At 46.6% G+C, this 19,739-nt stretch overlaps 1 protein-coding gene across 1 annotated transcript in view; it reads right to left on the reverse strand.

The window, feature by feature from the left end:
* Positions 1-17,800: 17,800 nt before the first annotated feature.
* IPO7 (importin 7) overlaps positions 17,801-19,739 on the reverse strand; it is a 50,409-nt gene continuing 48,470 nt past the window's right edge. The window contains exon 25 of the mRNA XM_030560400.1: positions 17,801-19,515. Coding sequence (XP_030416260.1) covers positions 19,418-19,515 — 98 coding nt within the window. The 3' untranslated portion in view covers positions 17,801-19,417. The remainder of the gene's footprint in view (positions 19,516-19,739) is intronic.

Consider the following 19,739-nt stretch of genomic DNA (forward strand, 5'->3'; position numbering starts at 1 on the left):
GTCTCTCTGGCAAATCCCGGCCTCTATCCCTGCCACAGCCAAGAGGGTAGAAAGAAAATACTTTGTTCCCACCAGGGGCTACGAGTATCTTTTCATTCACCCTGCCCCATGCTCACTTGTGGTGGATGCGGTAAATGCCAGAGAAAGACAGAGGCAGCAAGGGCCTGAGCCCAGATCAAAGGACGCTCAACGGCTGGACCTTTTCGGGAGAAAGGTTTATTCTACTGGGGGGTCTCTCACTTAGGATCACTAACCAGTTGGCAATCCTCAGTAGATACAACTTTAACTCTTGGTCTTTGGTCCTTAAATTCCAAGATCTTCTCCCAGTGGAGGCTCATACGGAACTCGGGGCCGTTGCTGAGGAAGGTAAGCTGGTGGCCCGGACCTCCCTCCAGGGTTCCCTCAATGTTGCGGACGCGACTGTGTGAATTCTGGCTTCTGGCGTTGCTATGCAGCGGAATGCCTGGCTACAATCCTCGGGTCTCCCGCCTGAGGTCCAAAGCACCATCCAAGATCTCCCCTTTGATTGTCAGGGCCTGTTTGTGGAGCAAACCAATTCTCGCTTGCATACCTTAAAGGACATGAGAAACACTAACAAATCCTTAGGTATGCATACCCTGGCTAACCAACGAAAGCTATTTAAACCCCAGACCACCCAGCAGCGTGCCTTCCCACCTAGACCAAGGCAGGACTTTTCTCGTCGGAGAAACAGATACTTGCGATAGACGTTATGAAACTAGCATTCAGTGGGAAAGAAGTGTAACCCCCTTTTTTTTGAGCTCACTCAGAAATCTATTATTTCTGGGCTATTGCCTAGAGCATCTTCTTGCCAAAGGAAATCTCTGCAGAAGACAAAAGATCCATCTTATAGTGCTTAATGAAGGTATCAAAGATAGACCAAGTGGTGGCTTTGCAAATTTCTTAAGTGGACACACTTGTTCTATCCATGAGGTTGCAAAGGATCTTGCAGAGTGTGCCTTTATCCCTTTTGGGGCAAGAGCCTCTGACAATGTGTAGGCTTCCACACTGCATAGTCTAAAATCTAGCTAGCAATGAAGAACTTGAAAGCTCTAAGTCTCTGGCATTTTAGGTAGGATACAAGTAGGTGTAGATTCTATATACATGAGATACATTTTCAATGCTCTTCTGACATCTAAAGTGTGCTGCATCTTTTCAATTGGATATTATGGTTTTGGACAGAATAAAGGAAGCACAACCTCTTTGGAAATGTGGAAAGAGGAATTTACCTTTAGAATAAAGGATTATGGTATCCTGAACACACATTAAGGCTCCTGCATAGATAAGGCTACCAGCCTGGCACGCATGAGGGGTACTAAAACAAGTCTTAATGGATAAATAAAAGGCTGACTCTTAAACCAGAAACTTGAAGGGATGGCTCATCAGGGTGCTCAAAAGGTAATGGAAGATCCCATTTTGGCTGATCAGACTGCTTGTAGGAATCTGGCTACCTGTGGATTGTCTAGCAAGGACCCCAAGGATCCTGTAAATAGCATGCCATTAAGAGCAGACACCTGACACACAGTGCTACTGGGCTGAAGACCTCTATCCATACCTTCTTGGAGAAAGTCCAGAACGGGTGGAATTCCTGGATTTCTGGGATTTGCATTGTGGTCTTGGCACCAGTTGCTGAATCTGGACCAGATAGAGTATGCTTTTAGTGTCAGTACTCTCCTAGATGAAAGCAATGTCTTAATGATTATGGAGGATAGACGGAGTCCATTCCCCCTCAATAGCCAGGGTATTAGTTGAATCCATTTTCGTGTGGATGAAGAAAAGGGCCTTGGCAAGAGGCTATCTGGTCTCCTCAGATGCTGGAGTGGGGGATCTAGTGTCAGCTCTATCCCATCTGAGCCCCAGCCAAGGAGGATTTATCAGCATTATTGTCACCTTGTTTTCTTTTCTGAACTACTTTCCCCAGTAGCAGAAAAAGAGTGGAAATGCATCAAGTACGCTCTGTGGCTAACTGTGCTATTAAGCATCAGTTCCTATGGATCTGGTGTCTGCTTTCTTTGTGAATTTTTTGGGTCTCTTCATTCATATAATTCAAGAACATGTCAGTTGATGGGAGGCCAGACATCTAAACGATAAGCCTGAAAACATTCTGAATCGGGTAGCTTGGAATTGTTGATCCTGTGCCTGCTGAGCCAGTCTGCCTTTTGATTCAGGTCTTCTTTGATGTGGATCGCTCTGAAGGAAAGAAGGAATTCTTCTGCTTACCTCATTATTCAACTTCTTCTATGTGTAGTGCCAGACTCCTTGTTTCCCCTTGGTTGTTTCAATCTGTGACCGCAGTCATATTGTCTGATTGAACCAGAATATGGTTCCCCTTGTGGGTGGAACCTTTGCAGAGCTAAATTGACCCGTCAACTGTAGGTTTATGCTGTTAGGCTTTTCTCTCCCACTCCAGCCACCTTGAGCTGTTTAGGTCTCCAAGTGAGCTCCCCAGTCCTCCAGGGTAACATCAGCTGTGAGGAGTAAAGGATCTGGAAGGCAGATGGGCATACCTTTGCAGACATTGTCATGAGCTGACCACAGTTATAAGGAGCTGAACACCTGTATTGGAGCCTGTATTTGATCTTTTGTGTGTTCTGGGGAGTAGTCATACACCTTTAATATGAAGGCTTGAAAATTTCTGATGCCCATGGAGTGATCCCTATGCGTGGCCCCAGGAATCCTAACAGTTGGAGGCATAGTGCTTTGGCAGGCCTTCTACTGCTCTGGAGCAAGAAAATAAATTCCTGGTTGGAACCAGAGAACTTTTCTTGGCACTGATGATGGGCACCTAGAGGAGATTCAATATCCAAGATGTGGCCTTGAGTGCTACTGATTGCAATGGAACTCTGATCAGGTTGTGGTCCAGGAAGGAATACATGTTCCCTGCAACCTAAGTGTGGCTAGTGTCATTACTACCATCTTTGTAAAAACCACAGGGACCGAGAGCAGCCTGAATAGGAGTGTTTGGTACAGATAATGTTTTCTGCCATAAGTGAACCTCAGGAGTCTGGGAAGGCATGGATTGATGGGTATATGGAAATATGCATCTGCTAGATCCACTTCAAGACAGGGATGAGATCAGAGGTCAGAGTTTCCATCAGAAACTTTGTTTTTTTCCCCCATCCACTTGTTGAGCCTTCTGAGGTTCAGAATGGCTCTAATATTCCCGTGCACTTCTGTACAATTAAAAAGATGAAGTAGAACCTGGAGAACCTTTCTTCTGAGGGAACACACTCTGTCACTCCCATGTCCAGATGATATTTTGTTTGGGATCTGAATGTGTTTTACCGGGAGCTACTGGAGCTGGCAAGCCAGATGAACAGATAGGGTGGAGCCTGCAGCTTGAGAGAGTATTCCTGGCCCACTATTTCCCTGACCCACTTATCTGTGGGTAATGAAAAACCATTCCTTTAGGAAATGGGAAATCCTGCCCCCTAGCTTCACCTTTGACTGGAGGCCTATGCAATCTTTGTCATAAAGTGCATTGGGGTTGGGGCTGAGATCTCTCTGGAGTTTCCCTTAGGCACCTGGCTATTGAGCTTGAAAGGTATGGTTTGGGCTGAGAAGTTCATTGAATCCATTGGGGCATCAGCTATAAACACTGTTGCTAGGGAGACTTTAGTGAAACTAAAGTCAGAGTGATCTCTATCCTTAAAGGTTTTGATATCTTCAGCTAGGAAAAATATGCGCCTGCAATGCTGGTAGCTTCCAGGAAGTCAGAGGAGGCTTCAAAGTCTTTTTCAAGAGAAGAATCCATGTTTCTATCGGTGGGTTCCTTGGGCCTGGTCTATACTACGAGTTTAGGTTGAATTTAGCAGCATTAAATTGAATTAAACCCTGCAACCAGCCACACAACAAAGCCATTTACTTTGACATAAAGGGCTCTTAAAATCGATTTCTGTACTCCTCCCCGATGAGGGAATTAGCACTGAAATCGATATTGCCGGTTTGAATTAGGGTTAATGTGGATGCAATTCAATGATATTGGCCTCTGGGAGCAATCCCATAGTGCACCATTGTGACCGCTCTGGACAGCACTTTCAACTCAGATGCACTGGCCAAGTGTACAAGAAAAGCCTCGAGAACTTTTGAATCTCATTTCCCGTTTGCCTAGTCAAGTTAATCAGCACATGCAGTCCAAGAATCGAAAAAAAAGAGCTCCAGCATGGACCGTATGGGAGGTACTGGATCTGATTGCTATATGGGGAGACAATTCGATGCTATCTGAACTACGGTCCAAAAGATGAAAAGCCAATACATTTGAAAAAATCTGCAAGGGCATGATGGAGAGAGGCCACAACAGGAACTCAACACAGAGCCGTATGAAAGTTAAGGAGCTCAGACAAGTATACCAGAAAACCAAAGAATCAAACGGACGCTCCGGGGCAGAGTTGCAGACATGCCACTTCTATGCTGAGCTGCATGCAATTCTAGGGGGCTGCCACCGCTACCCCACCCCTGTCTGTGGATTCCGAGGAGGGGGGTACTCTCAGCCATGCCTGAGGATTTTGCGGATGGTGAAGATGATGAGGACAATGACCTTGAAGAGAGCACACAGCACACCATTCTCCCCAACAGCCAGGAGCTTTTTCTCACCTAGACTGAAATTCCCTCCCAAGGCGGTATCTCCGTCCTCCATCGTAGGACACTTTACCGTGCCATGCTAATAGCAAGTAATCTGGTATCATTGCATGACAAAGCCTGGCAGCGTATAGTCGCAGTGTTTGCTGGCATTCAAGCAACATCTGTTCTTTATCTCTCTGTGTTATCCTCAGGAGAGTGACATTGTTCATGGTAACCTGGTTGAAATACGGGAATTTAATTAAGGGGACATTCAGAGGTGGTTGTTCCTACTGGGCTGTTCGCCTGTGGCTGAAAAGAAATTCTCCCCAGTTTGCCAAGTGGGAGGGGGGGCATTGGCGCTGAGCTGTTCGCATTTGGATAGTAGGGATCTTCCCTGATACCAGCCACGCAGTGGGGGGAGGGGTAAAGTGATCATCCCAGAAAATTGGATGGTGGGGGTTAGTTTGGTTTCTGCTGCTGCACGTTAACACGAAAACCGCAGCACTCAACGGGCTTTGTTTGGTATGGAAAAGGAAGGTGCTGCTTTTATGAAAGTTGCAGAAGCCGAAAGCCTATGGCTTACCATGGCCGCCTGCAAGCCAAATTCCGTTGGCCGGCCTTGCATCCATGATCTCTAACACCAAAACTGCAGGCTCTCAATATAAAATGCAATCTTGTACCGAAATCACATGTGCTGTGTAATGTGAAGTGTTGTTCACCATCAAAGAGTATACCCATTGTTCTGTAAAATGTATCTTTTAAAATACTTCTCTCCCTTTTTTCCCCTCCCACAGCTGCAAATTTTCAAGCCTCCCTCCTCTATCCTGAAGGCTATCTCAGCTAAGGTGGCAAAAAAAAAAACGCATGTGCAATGAAATGTTCTCTGAGATCATGCAATGAAAGAGCTCATCTGAATGTGTGGAAGGACACATCATCACAGTAAAGGAAAGTGGCCAATGAACATGAGGACATAAGGAATGATCGAGATGAGAAGTGGCGGCAGGAATATCAGAGGAGGCAGGATGCAATGCTGGGGCTACTGCGGGATCAAAAGGACATGCTCCAGCATCTGGTGGAGCTTCAGGAATGGCAGCAGGATCACAGAGTTCCGCTACAGTCCTCGTTTAATCGCCCTCTCCCCTCACCAAGTTCCATAGCCTCCTCATCCAGACACCCAAGAATGCGAGGGGAGGAGGGGGGCTCCGTGCACCCTGCCACTCCACCCCAGTGGACAGCCCAAGCAACAGAAGACTGTCATTCAACAAGTTTTGAAGTGGCCTTTTCCTTCCCTCCTCCCACACCCCACCCTATTTTTACAATCAATTAATAAAGAATACATGATTTTTAAATGATAGTGATTTTATTTTCTTTGCAAGCAAGCTGTGATTGAAGGGGGGATGCTTACAGGGAATGAGTCAACCAAGGGGGCGGGTTTTCATCAAACAGAACTGTCACACCGTAGCCTGTCTGGTCATGAAACTGGTTTTCAAAGCTTCTCTGATGCGCAGCGCTTCCTGGTGTGCTCTTCTAATCGCTCTGGTGTCTGGCTGCGCATAATCAGCAGCCAGGCGATTTGCCTCAACCTCCCACCCCAATATAAACATCTCCCCCTCACTCTCACAGAGTGTGCAGCACACAGCAAGCAGCAATAACAATGGGAATACTGGTTTCGCTGAGGTCTGAGCGAGTCAGTAAAGTGTGCCAGCGACCCTTTAAACGTCCAAATGCACATTCTACTACCGTTCTGCACTTGCTCAGCCTATAGTTGAACAGCTCCTGACTACTGTCCAGGCTGCCTGTGTATGGCTTCATGAGCCATGGCATTAAGTGGTAGGCTGAGTCCCGAAGGATAAAAGATGGTTACTCACCTTTGTAATTGTTGTTCTTCGAGATGTGTTGCTCATATCCATTCCAGTTAGGTGTGCGCGCGCTGCGTGCATCTTCGTTGGAAGATTTTTACCCTAGCAACACTCGGTGGGTCGGCTGGGCGCCCCCTGGAGTGGCGCCACCATGGCGCCGGATATATAGCCCTGCTGACCCAACCGCCCCTCAGTTCCTTCTTGCCGGATACTCCAACAGTGGGGAAGGAGGGTGGGTTTGGAATAGATATGAGCAACACATCTCGAAGAACAACAGTTACAAAGGTGAGTAACCGTCTTTTATCCTTTGAGCGCTTGCTCATATCCATTCCAGTTAGGTGATTCCCAAGCCTTACCTAAGCGGTGGGGTCGAAGTGAGATGTGGCAGAATGCAAAACTGCTGAGCCAAAGGCTGCATCATCTCTTGACTGTTGAACCAGAGCATAATGCGAAGCAAAGGTGTGGACCGAGGACCAGGTAGCTGCGTGACATATTTCCTGGATTGGTATATGAGCCAGGAAGGCAGCAGAGGAAGCTTGAGCCCTGGTAGAATGTGTGGTGAGATGGCTCGAGGGAACATGAGCCAAGTCATAGCAGGTGCGGATGCACACTGTCACCCAAGAGGAGATCCTCTGGGAGGAGACAGGTAGACTCATAGACTTTAGGGTCAGAAGAGACAAATGTGATCATCTAGTCGGACCTCCTGCACAAAGCAGGCCACAGAACCCTACCCGTCCACTTTTATAACAAACCCCTAACCTATGTCCGAGTTATTGAAGTCTTCAAATTGTGGTTTGAAGACATCAAGCTAAAGAGAATGCACCAGCAGGTGATCCATGCCCCATGCTGCAGAGGAAGGCGAAAAACCTCCAGGGCCTCTGTCAATCTGCCCTGGAGGAAAATTCCTTCCCGACCCCAAATATGGCGATCAGCTAAACCCTGAGCATATGGGCAAGACTCACCAGCCAGCACTCAGGAAAGAATTCTCTGCAGTAACTCAGATCCCATCCCATCCAACATCCCATCACCGACCACTGGGCATACTTATCTGCTGATAATCAAAGATCAATTGCCAAAATTAAGCTATCCCATCATACCATCCCTTCCATAAATTTATCAAGCTTAGTCTTAAAGCCAGATATGTCTTTTGCCCCCACTACTCCCCTTGGAAGGTGTTCCAGAACTTCACTCCTCTAATGGTTAGAAACCTTTGTCTAATTTCAAGTCTAAACTTCCTAGTGTCCAGTTTATACCCATTTGTTCTTGTGTCCACATTGGTACTAAGCTTAAATAATTCCTCTCCCTCCCTAATATTAATCCCTCTGATATATTTATAAAGAGCAAGCATATCCCCCTCAGCCTTCTTTTGGCTAGACTAAACAAGCCAAGCTCTTTGAGTCTCCTTTCATATGACAGGTTTTCCATTCCTCAGATCATCCTAGTAGCCCATCTCTGAACCTGTTTCAGTTTGAATTCATCCTTCTTAAACATGGGAGACCAGAACTGCACACAGTATTCCAGATGAGGTATCACCAGTGCCTTATATAAACAGTACTAACACCTCCTTATCTTTGCTGGAAATACCTCGCCTGATGCATCCTAAAACCGCATTAGCTTTTTTAATGGCCATATCACATTGGCGGCTCATAGTCATCCTGTGATCAACCAATACTCCAAGGTCCTTCTCCTCCTCTGTTGCTTCCAAATGATGCGTCCCCAATGTATATCTAAAATTCTTATTATTAATCCCTAAGTGCATGACCTTGCACTTCTCACTATTAAATTTCATCCTATTGCTATTACTCCAGTTTACAAGGTCATCCAGATCTGCCTGTATGATATCCTGGTCCTTCTCCATGTTAGCAATACCTCCCAGCTTTGTGTCATCCGCAAACTTTATTAGCACATTCCCGCTTTTTGTGCCAAGGTCAGTAATAAAAAGGTTAAATAAGACTGGTCCCAAAACTGATCCTTGAGGAACTCCACTAGTAACCTCCTTCCAGCCTGACAGTTCACCCTTCAGTACGACCCGTTGTAGTCTCCCCTTTAACCAGTTCCTTACCCACCTTTCAAATTTTCATATTTATCCCCATCTTTTCCAATTTAACTAATAATTCCCCATGTGAAACCGTGTCAAATGCCTTACTGAAATCGAGGTAAATTAGGTTTACTACATTTCCTTTGTCTAAATAATCTGTCACCTTCTCAAAGAAGGAGATCAGGTTGGTTTGGCACAATCTACCCTTAGTAAAACCATGTTGTAATTTGTCCCAATTACCATTGACTTCAATGTCCTTAACTACTTTCTCCTTCAAAATTTTTTCCAAGACCTTAGATACTACAGATGTCAAACTAACAGGACTATAGTTACTCGGATCACTTTTTTTTCCCTTTCTTAAAGATAGGAACTACCTTAGCAATTCTCCAGTCGTACGGTACAACCCCCGAGTTTACCGATTCATTAAAAATTCTCGCTAATTGGCTTGCAATTTCATGCGCCAGTTCCTGTAATATTCTTGGATGAAGATTGTCTGGGCCCTCCGATTTTGTCCCATTAAGCTGTTCAAGTTTGGCTTCTACCTCAGATGTGGTAATATCCATCTCCATATCCTCATTCCCGTTTGTCATCCTTCCATTATCCCTAAGCTCCTCATTAGCCTTATTAAAGACTGAGACAAAGTACTTATTTAGATATTGGGCCATGCCTAGGTTATCCTTAACCTCCATTCCATCCTCAGTGTTTAGCGGTCCCACTTCTTCTCTCTTTGTTTTCTTCTTATTTATATGGCTATAGAACCTTTTACTATTGGTTTTAATTCCCTTTGCAAGGTCCAACTCTACTTGGCTTTTAGCCTCTCTCACTTTATCCCTACATGTTCTGACCTCACTAAGGTAGCTTTCCTTGCTAATCCCACCCTTCTTCCACTCCTTGTAGGCCTTCTGCTTTTTCTTAATCACCTCTCTGAGATGCTTGCTCATCCAGCTTGGTCTACAACTCCTGCCTATGTTTTTTTCCCCCTTTCTTGGGATGCAGGCTTCCGATAGTTTCTGCAGCTGCGACTTAAAGTAATTCCAGGCCTCCTCCACATTTAGATCCACAAGTTCTTCAGTCCAGTCCACTTCCCTAACTAATTTCCTTAATTCTTTAAAGTTAGCCCTTGAGAAGTCAAAAACCCTAGTCCCAGATCTATTTTTGTTTATCCTTCCATCTAATTTGAACTGAATTAGCTCATGATCACTCGAACCAAGGTTGTCCCCTACAACCATTTCTTCTATGAGGTCCTCACTACTCACCGAAACCAAATCTAAAATGGCATCCCCTCTTGTTGGTTCTTCAACTACTTGGTGAAGAAATCCATCTGCTATCACATCTAGAAAAATCTGAGCCCTATTATTCTTGCTAGCACTTGTCTTCCAGTCTATATCTGGGAAGTTAAAGTCTCCCATGATCACACATTTCCCATTAGTGTTTACTTCATTAAAAACATTAAAGAGGTCTCTATCCATATCCAAATCAGGCCCTTCATTCAGTCTGCCACTGCGACGAAGAGTTGGGGCGATTTATGAAAGGGCTTCGTCCGTTCGATATAAAATGCAAGTGCCCTACAGACATCTAGGGAGTGCAACTGTTGCTCCCGCCGTGATGAGTGCAGTTTCAGGAAGAAGACCAGAAGGAAGATGTCTTCATTGATATGGAAGGCGGATACCACTTTAGGGAGGAACCCTGGGTGTGGTCGCAACTGCACCTTGTCCTTGTGAAACACAGTATACGGTGGGTCCACCATGAGCGCCCGAAGCTCAGAGACTCGTCTGGCCGATGTAATGGCTACGTGGAAAACTGTCTTCCAGGACAGGTATAGCAGCGAGCAAGTTGCTAACGGCTCGAATGGTGGAGATATAAGTCTGGTTAAGACCAGGCTGAGGTCCCAGGTAGGGGCAAGGCGGCGTACTTGGGGGTATAGGTGCTCCAAGCCCTTGAGGAACCTGGAAACCATAGGGTGTGAAAACACGGAGCGGCCACTCTCCCCTGGGTAGAAGGTAGAAATGGCCGCTAAGTGCACCCTCAATGATGATACCGCTAGATCCTGCTGTTTGAGAGACCAGAGGTAGTCCAGGATGGTGGGGATCGAGACCTCGTTAGGGAGTAACATTTTGCGTTTCGCACCAGCAGGAGAAACGTTTCCACTTGGCCAGATACATAGACCGAGTGGAAGGTTTCCTGCTATCCAGGAGTATTTGTTGTACTGAGGCACAGCAGCATAACTGACTGGCTCAACCATGCAGGAGCCATGCCGTGAGGTGAAGGGACTGCAGGTCTGGGTGGTGAAGTCTGCCGTGGTCCTGAGTTATGAGGTCTGGGTGAAGAGGCAGGGTAATTGGGCTGGCTATTGACAGGTCAAGCAATGTGGTGTACCAGTACTGCCTGGGCCACACTGGGGCGATCATGATCAAGCGAGCTCCGTCCCTGTGGAGCTTTAGCAGGACCCTGTGAACCAGCGTAAACAGTGGAAAGGCATAAAGCAGTTGGCTTGTCCACGGTATCAGGAAAGCGTCTGAGATGGAGCCCAGGGAGAGACCTTGGAAGGAGCAGAACATCTGGCATTTCCTGTTCTCGCGGGAAGCAAAGAGGTCTATGCAGGGAAAACCCCACTTCCGGAAAACAGAATGAATAATGTCTGGACGGATCAACCACTCGTGAGAGCGGAAGGATCTGCTGAGTCAATCCGCCAGAGTGTTCCGAACCTCTGGGAGAAAGGACACTACCGGGTCTATCGAGTGGGCTATACTAAAGTCCCAGAGTTGAATGGCTTCCTGACAAAGGGGGGAGGACTGTGTCCCCGCCACCCCCCGTTTGTTTATGTAATACATGGCCGTTGTAAAAGCAGCAAAGAATCCTGTGGCACCTTATAGACTAACAGACGTTTTGGAGCATGAGCTTTCGTGGGTGAATACCCACTTCCTCAGATGCATGTCATGACATGTATTCACCCACGAAAGCTCATGCTCCAAAACGTCTGTTAGTCTATAAGGTGCCACAGGATTCTTTGCTGCTTTTACAGATCCAGACTAACACGGCTACCCTCTGATACATGGCCGTTGTGTTGTCTGTGAACACTGAGACACAACGGCCTTGCAGATGCAGTTGAAATGCCTGGCACGCAAGGCAGACTGCTCTCAACTCTCGGACATTGATGTGCAAGGCCAGCTCCTGAGAAGACCAAAGGCCTTGAGTGCGAAGATGTCCAAGGTGAGCACCCCAGCTGAGAGATGACGCATCCGTCATCAGGGCCATAGAAGGCTGGGGCGGATGGAATGGCATCCCTGCACACACCAGGGAGGGCGTCAACCACCAGGCAAGGGAGCCTAGGAGTCTCGGGGGAACCGTGAGGATCCTGTCTATATTGTCTCCCCCCAGGTGGTATACTGAGGAGAGCCAAGTTTGAAGGGGAAGTAGGCGTAGCCTGGCGTGCTTGGTCACGAACATGCAGGCAGACATGTGATCCAGGAGGCCGAGACAAGTTCAAGCCAAAGTGGTTGGGAATTTTTGTAGGCCTTGTATAATAGATATCACTGCGTGAAACCGCAGCTGTGGTAAGCAGGCCCTGGTGAGATTGGAGTCCAGAATGGCCCCAATGAACTTTGCGTGGGAACCAGAGTAAATTTCTCTAGGTTGATCATCAGGCCTAGTTGGATGAATAGGTCCTTGACGATGCCCACGTGCCGCGTTACTTGGGTCTCGGAGGCCCCGCGAATGAGCCAATCGTCGAGATATGGGAAGACGTGTATGCGTCAACGACGGAGGGTGGCGGCAACTACGGCCATACACTTTGTGAACACTCCTGGGGCTGTGGAGAGGCCAAACGAAAGGACCGTAAATTGGAAATGTTGACGGTTGACCACAAACCTGAGGTACCGTCTGTGCGGAGGATAAATGGCAATGTGAAAATACACGTCCTTCATATCGAGAGCGGCATACCAGTCTCCAGGATCGGATAATGGTCCCCAGGGATACCATGCGGAACTTCAACTTTATCAAGAACTTGTTGAGTCCCCGCAGGTCTCGAACTGGTCTGAGACCTCCCTTCGCCTTGGGGATTAGGAAATAGCAGGAGTAGAACCCCTTACCCCTCAGGTCCTCTGGTACCTCCTCTATAGATCCCATGGCAAGGAGGGACTGTATCTCCTGCAAGAGGATTTGCTTGTGAGAGGGGTCCCTGAAGAGGGACGAGGATGGGGGGTGGAAGGAGGGGGGCGAAATAAACTGAAGGCGGTATCCAAATTCTACTGCTAAGACCTAACGATCTGAAGTTAGTTGGGTCCACGCAAGGAGGAAAGAGGAGAGGCGGTTGCAAAAGGGAAGGAAAGGATCCTGTTGAACAACTGGTATGTCACCCTCGGGCGCGCCTTCAAAAGTTTGGTTTAGGTCCCGCGGGTGGTTTGGCAGGGCCGTGATTCTGACTCCCTTGGGGTCCAGACTGCCCTCTACGATTGCCTCGGCCACGCCTCCTGCCGAAGTCCTGCCGCTGTCTAGGTGGGGGTTAAGGGTGCTGAGGCTGGGGCCGAAAGGGTCTGCGCTGAGTCTGCGGTGTGTGCATCCCGAGCGAGAGCATGATCACCCTCTTTCAGATTCTGCAGCCTAGGATCAGTCTTTTCCGAAAATAGGCCCTGACCTTCAAAGGGCAAGTCCTGTATCGTATGCTGCAATTCAGGTGGAAGGCCTGACACCTGAAGCCACGATATTCACCTCACGGCAATTCCTGAAGCCAGAGTTCTGGCTGCGGAGTCGGCTGCGTCTAACGAGACCGGGAGAGAAGTTCTCGCCACCTTCTTTCCTTCCTCCAAAAGGGCCGCAAACTCTTGACGCGAGTCTTGGAGGACTAGCTCTGTGAATTTCTCAACCGCCGCCCAGGTGTTATAATTATAGTGGCTAAGCAGGGCTTCTTGGTTTGCCACCCTGAGTTGGAGGCCCCCCGCAGAGTAGATTTTACGGCCCAATAAATCCATGTGCCTAGCCTCCTTTGCTTTTGGGGCAGGGGCTTGCTGGCCATGACGCTCCCTTTCGTTAACTGATTTGACGAAGGAGCAGGGAGGAGAGTGTACGTACAGGTACTCGTACCCCTTAGAGGGTACCATGTACTTCTCAACTCCTCTAGCCGTAGGCGGAATAGATCCTGGAGACTGCCAGATGGTATCAGTTTTCGCTTGGATCGTCCGAATAAATGGTAAGGCACACCCTTGTGGGAGTGTCAGCCAACAAAATATCTACCACCGGGTCCTCTATCTCCACAATCTCCTCCACCTAGAGGTTCATATTCAGGGCCACCTGTTCCAGGAGGTCTTGATGTGACCTTAGATCAATTGGAGGAGGGCCCAAGGAGGATGTCCCCGCCACCGCTTCATCTGGAGAAGAGGAAGAGGAAAGGCCAGGGACAATCGGGTCCTCCGTTGTCTCGTGGACTTGGGCGACGTCCGGCTCTGGTGGGTCCTGAGGGTCTGGTATCTGAATAGGAGCGTGCTCCGTACCCGCAGGAGGGGGGCGGCTAACAGTAGCCTCCGGCACCCGGTGCTCTGACGGTACGGAGCGTGATGGCACTGGAGGTCCACCTTGGGCTTGGTGATATGCCCAAGGCGTCCAGAAGGACCACTGATGAGCTCCTTGGTCTTGAGCCTGGCTCTCTTGGAAGACACAGCTGGGGACATCTAAGTCACGGTCCTGTGCATAGGAAGCACTGTCTGCATGGGATGACATAGATGCATGTCGAGACAGCCAAGGAGCTGAAAACCCCTGAGAATGGTCTCCATCCCTGGGTAGTCTGTCTGTACGCTGCAGCAGAGAGCGGTACCGGGCGCTGTACCGGTCCTGGGAACGAGACTGGGACCTGTGAGCAGAACGCTGCCGGGAGGTCGACAGGGACCTTGAAGCTCGACGCTGGGAGCGGCTGCGAGAGGTGCGGTGCCGGGAGCTTGATCGGTACTGAGAGTACCGGGCCGGCGAACAGGGTCTTGAACAGTGCCGCGAGTGCGACCGGTACTTAGATGGAGAACGGTACCGGGACTGCGAGCGGTGTCGAGACCAGGATCAGCGATGGGACCGAGAATGCCGGCAGGACCGCGACTGTGATCGGTGCCTCTCAGCAGTGCCGACGGAGGATAGTCTCAGTAGGGCAGGCTTGCCTATGGACTGTATAACCCACACCGGCGGTGCTGGGGGTTTCAAGCAGCGCAGACTCCGTCAGTGCAATCAGTTCCCTTGCCGTAGAGAATGTCTCCGGCGTGGAGGGAATAGTAAGCTCAACCACAGCGCGTGCCAGGGAGCTGTCAGGCACCAGATTTGACAGCTCTTGCGGGACCGGAATCGACGGTGCTGAAGTTGTCGGTGCCACGGCAGTTGTCGGTGCTGGGCGGTCCGACTTAGGCGGGTGCTCCAACTGCGGCGTGGACACGGAAGCCGCAGGAGTCTTACGTTTTTTTGACCCGCAGGGAGAGGGATCAGTGCTGAGCAGATATCTGGGCCGGTGACGGTTGGTGCCGAGTGGCCTTAGCGGTACCGGTGCGCTCCGGTGCTGAAGATGCGTTTCTCCCCGGTGCGGACTGTCCGGCGCTCGGTGCCGAGGGTGGAGGAGTAAGAGCTGCCTCCATCAGGGGCTGTCTGAGACAAAAGTCCCGCTCCTTTTTGGTCAGCGGCTTGAAGGCCTTGCAAACGTGGCACTTATCTGTGAGGGGGGATTCCCCGAGGCACTTAAGGCAGGAGTCGTGAGGATCTCCTGTAGGCATTGGCTTGTGACAGGCCGAGCACGGTTTGAAACCCGGTGAACCGGGCATGGGCCTTGGCACTGGGTGAGGGGAAGGGGCTAATCCCCAAACCCCTCTTAACTATATACGCTAACTATGTTAAAGAAAATAATAAACTAACTGCAAGTATAGAAATTTGAACTATATACACAATTACAACGAGAAAACTATGAGTAGCTAGGGAGGTGGAAATCAGCTAAGCCGCGCTCCACTGTTCCAACGACCGACATGGGTGACAAGAAGGAACTGAGGGGCAGTTGGGTCAGCAAGGGTATACATCCGGCGCCATGGTGGTGCCACCACGGGGGCGCCCAGCCGACCCACCGAGTGTTGCTAGGGTAAAAATCTTCCGACAAACGTGCACGCTGCGCGCGCACACCTAACTGGAATGGATATGAGCAAGCACTCGAAGAACTATAGGCATGTCAACCGGAACCTCTCCCTGCTCTGCACTGGGGTTCCTGGTCCATTTTCCTCCCATTGGAGTCATGGGTGCCTTGGTGGGTAAGAGACCCCATCTGCCTGTCTGATTTGTAGCCCTGGATTAGTGCCTAATTAGATTGTAGCCTAATTAGAATTAGTGACAGAAGTCTGGGTACAATTTACCATCTACTGAATCTGGGAAGAATGCCTCACCTTTAAAGCGCCTCTTGGATTTGACCTGGTGCTTTCTTGGATGCTCTGCCATGCCTGTAAGGGACAGAGAAGCAAGATGTTGCAGCAGAGGCTCAGGAAGGGTTAAATCCCTAAGGGGTTAACCAACTCAGGGAGGAGGAACAATGGCGAGGAAGTAGAATACTGCTCTGCAGAGCCAAAAAGCTAGGCAGAAAAAATAGGAATGAAGGTGACTGCAAAAGAAACCACCATTACCTGCTGCTGCAGAGGCAGAGAATCGAGCAGTAAGCAGGAGCAGAGGGGACATGGCTGGACTGTGGAATGCCAAAACTCTGATCCACCTCTGTGACCTGTAGAGGAGAGCAACCCAGAGATCCAGATTTTGGGTTGCAGAATAGTCATTGTTGAGCCTCAAGAGCTGAAGAGAAATGACTAGTCCTTGTGGAGATGGAGATTTTGTATAAGGACTGAAAAAAGATTGATTATTTAGAGAGAGAACATAAGTAAATAAAAACGTAAGGAAGACAGTTTGGGCACTCCTACTTACCATGGGACAGTCAAAAGACAGCATTTTTTTTTTAAAGTTATATTAGCAGGATTCAAAAAGAGGTGGACATCTGCATCTAGAGAACATAAATTTGCACTTTGAATTTTTGTTTGTTGATAATATAAATACTCATGCTATAGGAGATAAATAGGTCTTATATTTTAGGAGTTTGTTAATTTCATTTTGGGATGTTTCATTTTAGCAATGTTTTAGAAAATTTCAACATTAGAAAAACCACTCAGGTTTTAAAGTTCCCCAACACGCTTAAAGAATCAAACAGAATGAGTGAAAGTTCCCACAAGAAAAGGGGTCAGTTCTGAATTGTACAAAGAGAATATCACTAAAAGTAAAAGATGAACATAACTTGTTAGGTAATCAAGCACATCACCTTGCCAATGCAAAATTGTTCCTTTGGACTGTATACTAATGTACCTGTTGAAGAGAAAAAGCAAATTCCCGTTCCACCCTGAAAAGTGATGTCCTTCCCACCACTTTTGAGACACACATGAAATCATCTGAAACAAGAGTGCATTATTTCACACAGATAGAGAAATTTTCCATTAACTTGAGAAATGTAACTATTCAAGCTCTAAATAACCATAAAAACTAGCTTCTCATTGGCTTTCCCTCAATTTCCTCTCCCCACACACACAAAATTTCCCTCCCCACAACCCAAATCCTGTCATGCTCACCTACCTAAAAACTAAGCTTTTTTTTTTTTTTTAAATACTTGGGAAGCATAAGTAGATAAATTATTGCCCCACAAGCAGAAGTTTAGAAATACAGTACTTTATTTTTTGCAACATGTTAAATTAGGGAAGCTTTCAAAGTTCAGGAATGGACAGGAAGGTAAATGCTGTAATAATGTCTTGTATCTCCTTGCCACAAAAGCAAAATCAAGTTTTGAGATTCCCACCTCAACAGTAGAACACATTTTGAGGCCTGCAATGAACACACATTTTCAGAAGTTTTATTTTAGATATGTACTTTGCCAGTCAACTTTTTAGGAATCAGCAAGTGATACTCTCATACCACATCTCTATATAGGATACCCAGGCTCAAGACTAACCGTAGGCTCTTCTTCACCAGATGCAATATCCATTCTTGCCTACTCCTTCATTCCACAAACTGCTTACACAGATCCCCTTAAAGTGTTCAGATAGGGAAACATTCCATCACAGCCTTGGACTACTCTTTCACGTTAGAACTGGTTTTTGTGCCCATAGAAAAAGATTTGTGTGAGAAAGGCAATCCAAAATGAAGGCAAGTGAAACGTCCATTATCCCTGCTCAGAACAGTTGTGTGATAAGCCAAAAAGTAGTCACTATTACTGATCAAACTCAAGGAAAAACCAACTTCTGGATACCTGTTGCTCTGTTGACTCAAAAAATAAACGCACCACACAAGCCAATTTTCTGAAGACTGCATTTTGAATATCATTGTGTGTGTGTGTGTGTGTGTGCGCGCGCGCGCGCGCATTTCAGTTTCATTTTTTACAGGTATCAGCTCAGTTCATTTGAACCTGCATTTAAGTTTTGGAGGCTTACATTTAAATTAAGGTAGCTTGTTTATTATCAGTTGTAACAGTAGGTGACATATAAAAACAGCCAAAAGAATGAACGTTAATTTAGATTTTCAGAGAAGAAAAAGGGGGCAATAAACCAGCCCATTCACAGCATCTTACTGCTGGTTTCTCAATAGAGTGGTTTTGACAGTGGTCCCAGAGGGAACTTTATTTTGCCTTTCTAGCTAAAATACGAGGTACTATAACAGCTGGAGATGAAGGGGGAAATTATGGCTTCAAAAGTGAAAGCTTGGTGAAACCTCAAACATCCCATCTGGATCAGGCAAACAAGAGCACATGTTAATGCTGGGAGTGCAAAAAGAGGGAAGGAAATGTAGTGGTTAAAGCCACTACCAGTTGCTAGAAACAAACAGGATGAATTATTTTGCAAAATTAGGAATAAACTGCAATCATATATCAAGCCCAAGGTAGCCGAATTAATTTTTTAATAGATTGCATATATAGATGTTTCATCCACACACTTCAATAAACTCTTTAAGAGCAGAATTTCATGTCCAATTTACATGCTTCAGAGAAGATAATGTTTCTCAGTGCTTACATTAAGATTTTGTCTCCAAATTTCCACTTGTACATTGAGAGCTTTAAGAAAAACAAAGGACACAGAGGGTGTTGCCTTTTTTTTTTCTTTTTTTTTTTTTTTTAGCAGCAATGAAATATCACTAACCCCTTTTTACATAACCGAATTCAAGTCACAACCAGAGGTGACTGCACCACAAAGTCACCAGGTACAAAACTGCTAGTTAATTTTAAATTAAAACTTGAAATTATTTTCCCCATTACATCCTTTTTTTTTTTTTTTATAAACAGCAAACATTTTGCTATTTTTGTACATAGGCTAGCAGGCTTGTTTCAATATGAAAGTGCTAATTCATTTACAGATTTACCAGTTATGTAGTGCTACGATAAGTGTCCAATATTCTACATATGAACAATCTTGATAAATGGAAATGATGACGATTAAGTAAGGCTATACGATTACCTTATCTTATTTACATGAAAAGAATAAACACCCAATAGAGAAGATGGACAGGGAAGGAAATTGGGCAAATACTCAGACTGCCACAAGTGTAAAAATTAAATCAGCCTTCTAGCTTGTACTGTAAATGAGACATTTTAAATAGTCCTGCAGCCCATGCCTATTTTTTCCTCAGAAAAAGAAAAGTTGCCTTCATGACGTCCCCTCTTGATTTCAGATTTCCACAGTTGTGTCATTTGAAGCTTTAAAGTCAGGTTCTTCCTATCTTCAAAAAGCCTCTGGTTTGCTTTCCAGTATTAGGTTGCATGATCAGGTCCCACTTCCTGGGTTTTGTTTTTTCTGTCCAATCTATTTATCAATTCGTTTAGAGTGAGTTGTAGATAACATGAACCAGTTCTGGAACCACTATTGGGAGGAACACAAGCTCTTCACTACAATCACACAGTAGCAGGAAAAATGATAATTCAATTCATTCCTGAGGCCGGGCCTCCAAAATTGAAGGAACTTGGCACAACTGGAGCATTGAATTTGTATCCTCCATGCTTTTCAATCATTTTGGACTCTGAAAGACAAAAATATTTTAGTAAAATGTAAGATATCAAAAAATGTAAGTATCACAATCTGTCTGTGAGTGAGTAGCATTTGTGAATGCCTCAAATTTTGGGGGCTTGACACCCAAAAATGCACCTGCTGAGTAACCCTCTAAAATCAAATTCCTTTAAGGTGTCTACATTGGGCACCCAAAAATTGCTAGTCACTTTTGAAAATCTTGGCAATAGATTTTAC

Source organism: Gopherus evgoodei, chromosome 4 (genome assembly GCF_007399415.2).
Source record: "Gopherus evgoodei ecotype Sinaloan lineage chromosome 4, rGopEvg1_v1.p, whole genome shotgun sequence".
In the NCBI taxonomy this organism is placed as follows: domain Eukaryota; kingdom Metazoa; phylum Chordata; order Testudines; family Testudinidae; genus Gopherus; species Gopherus evgoodei.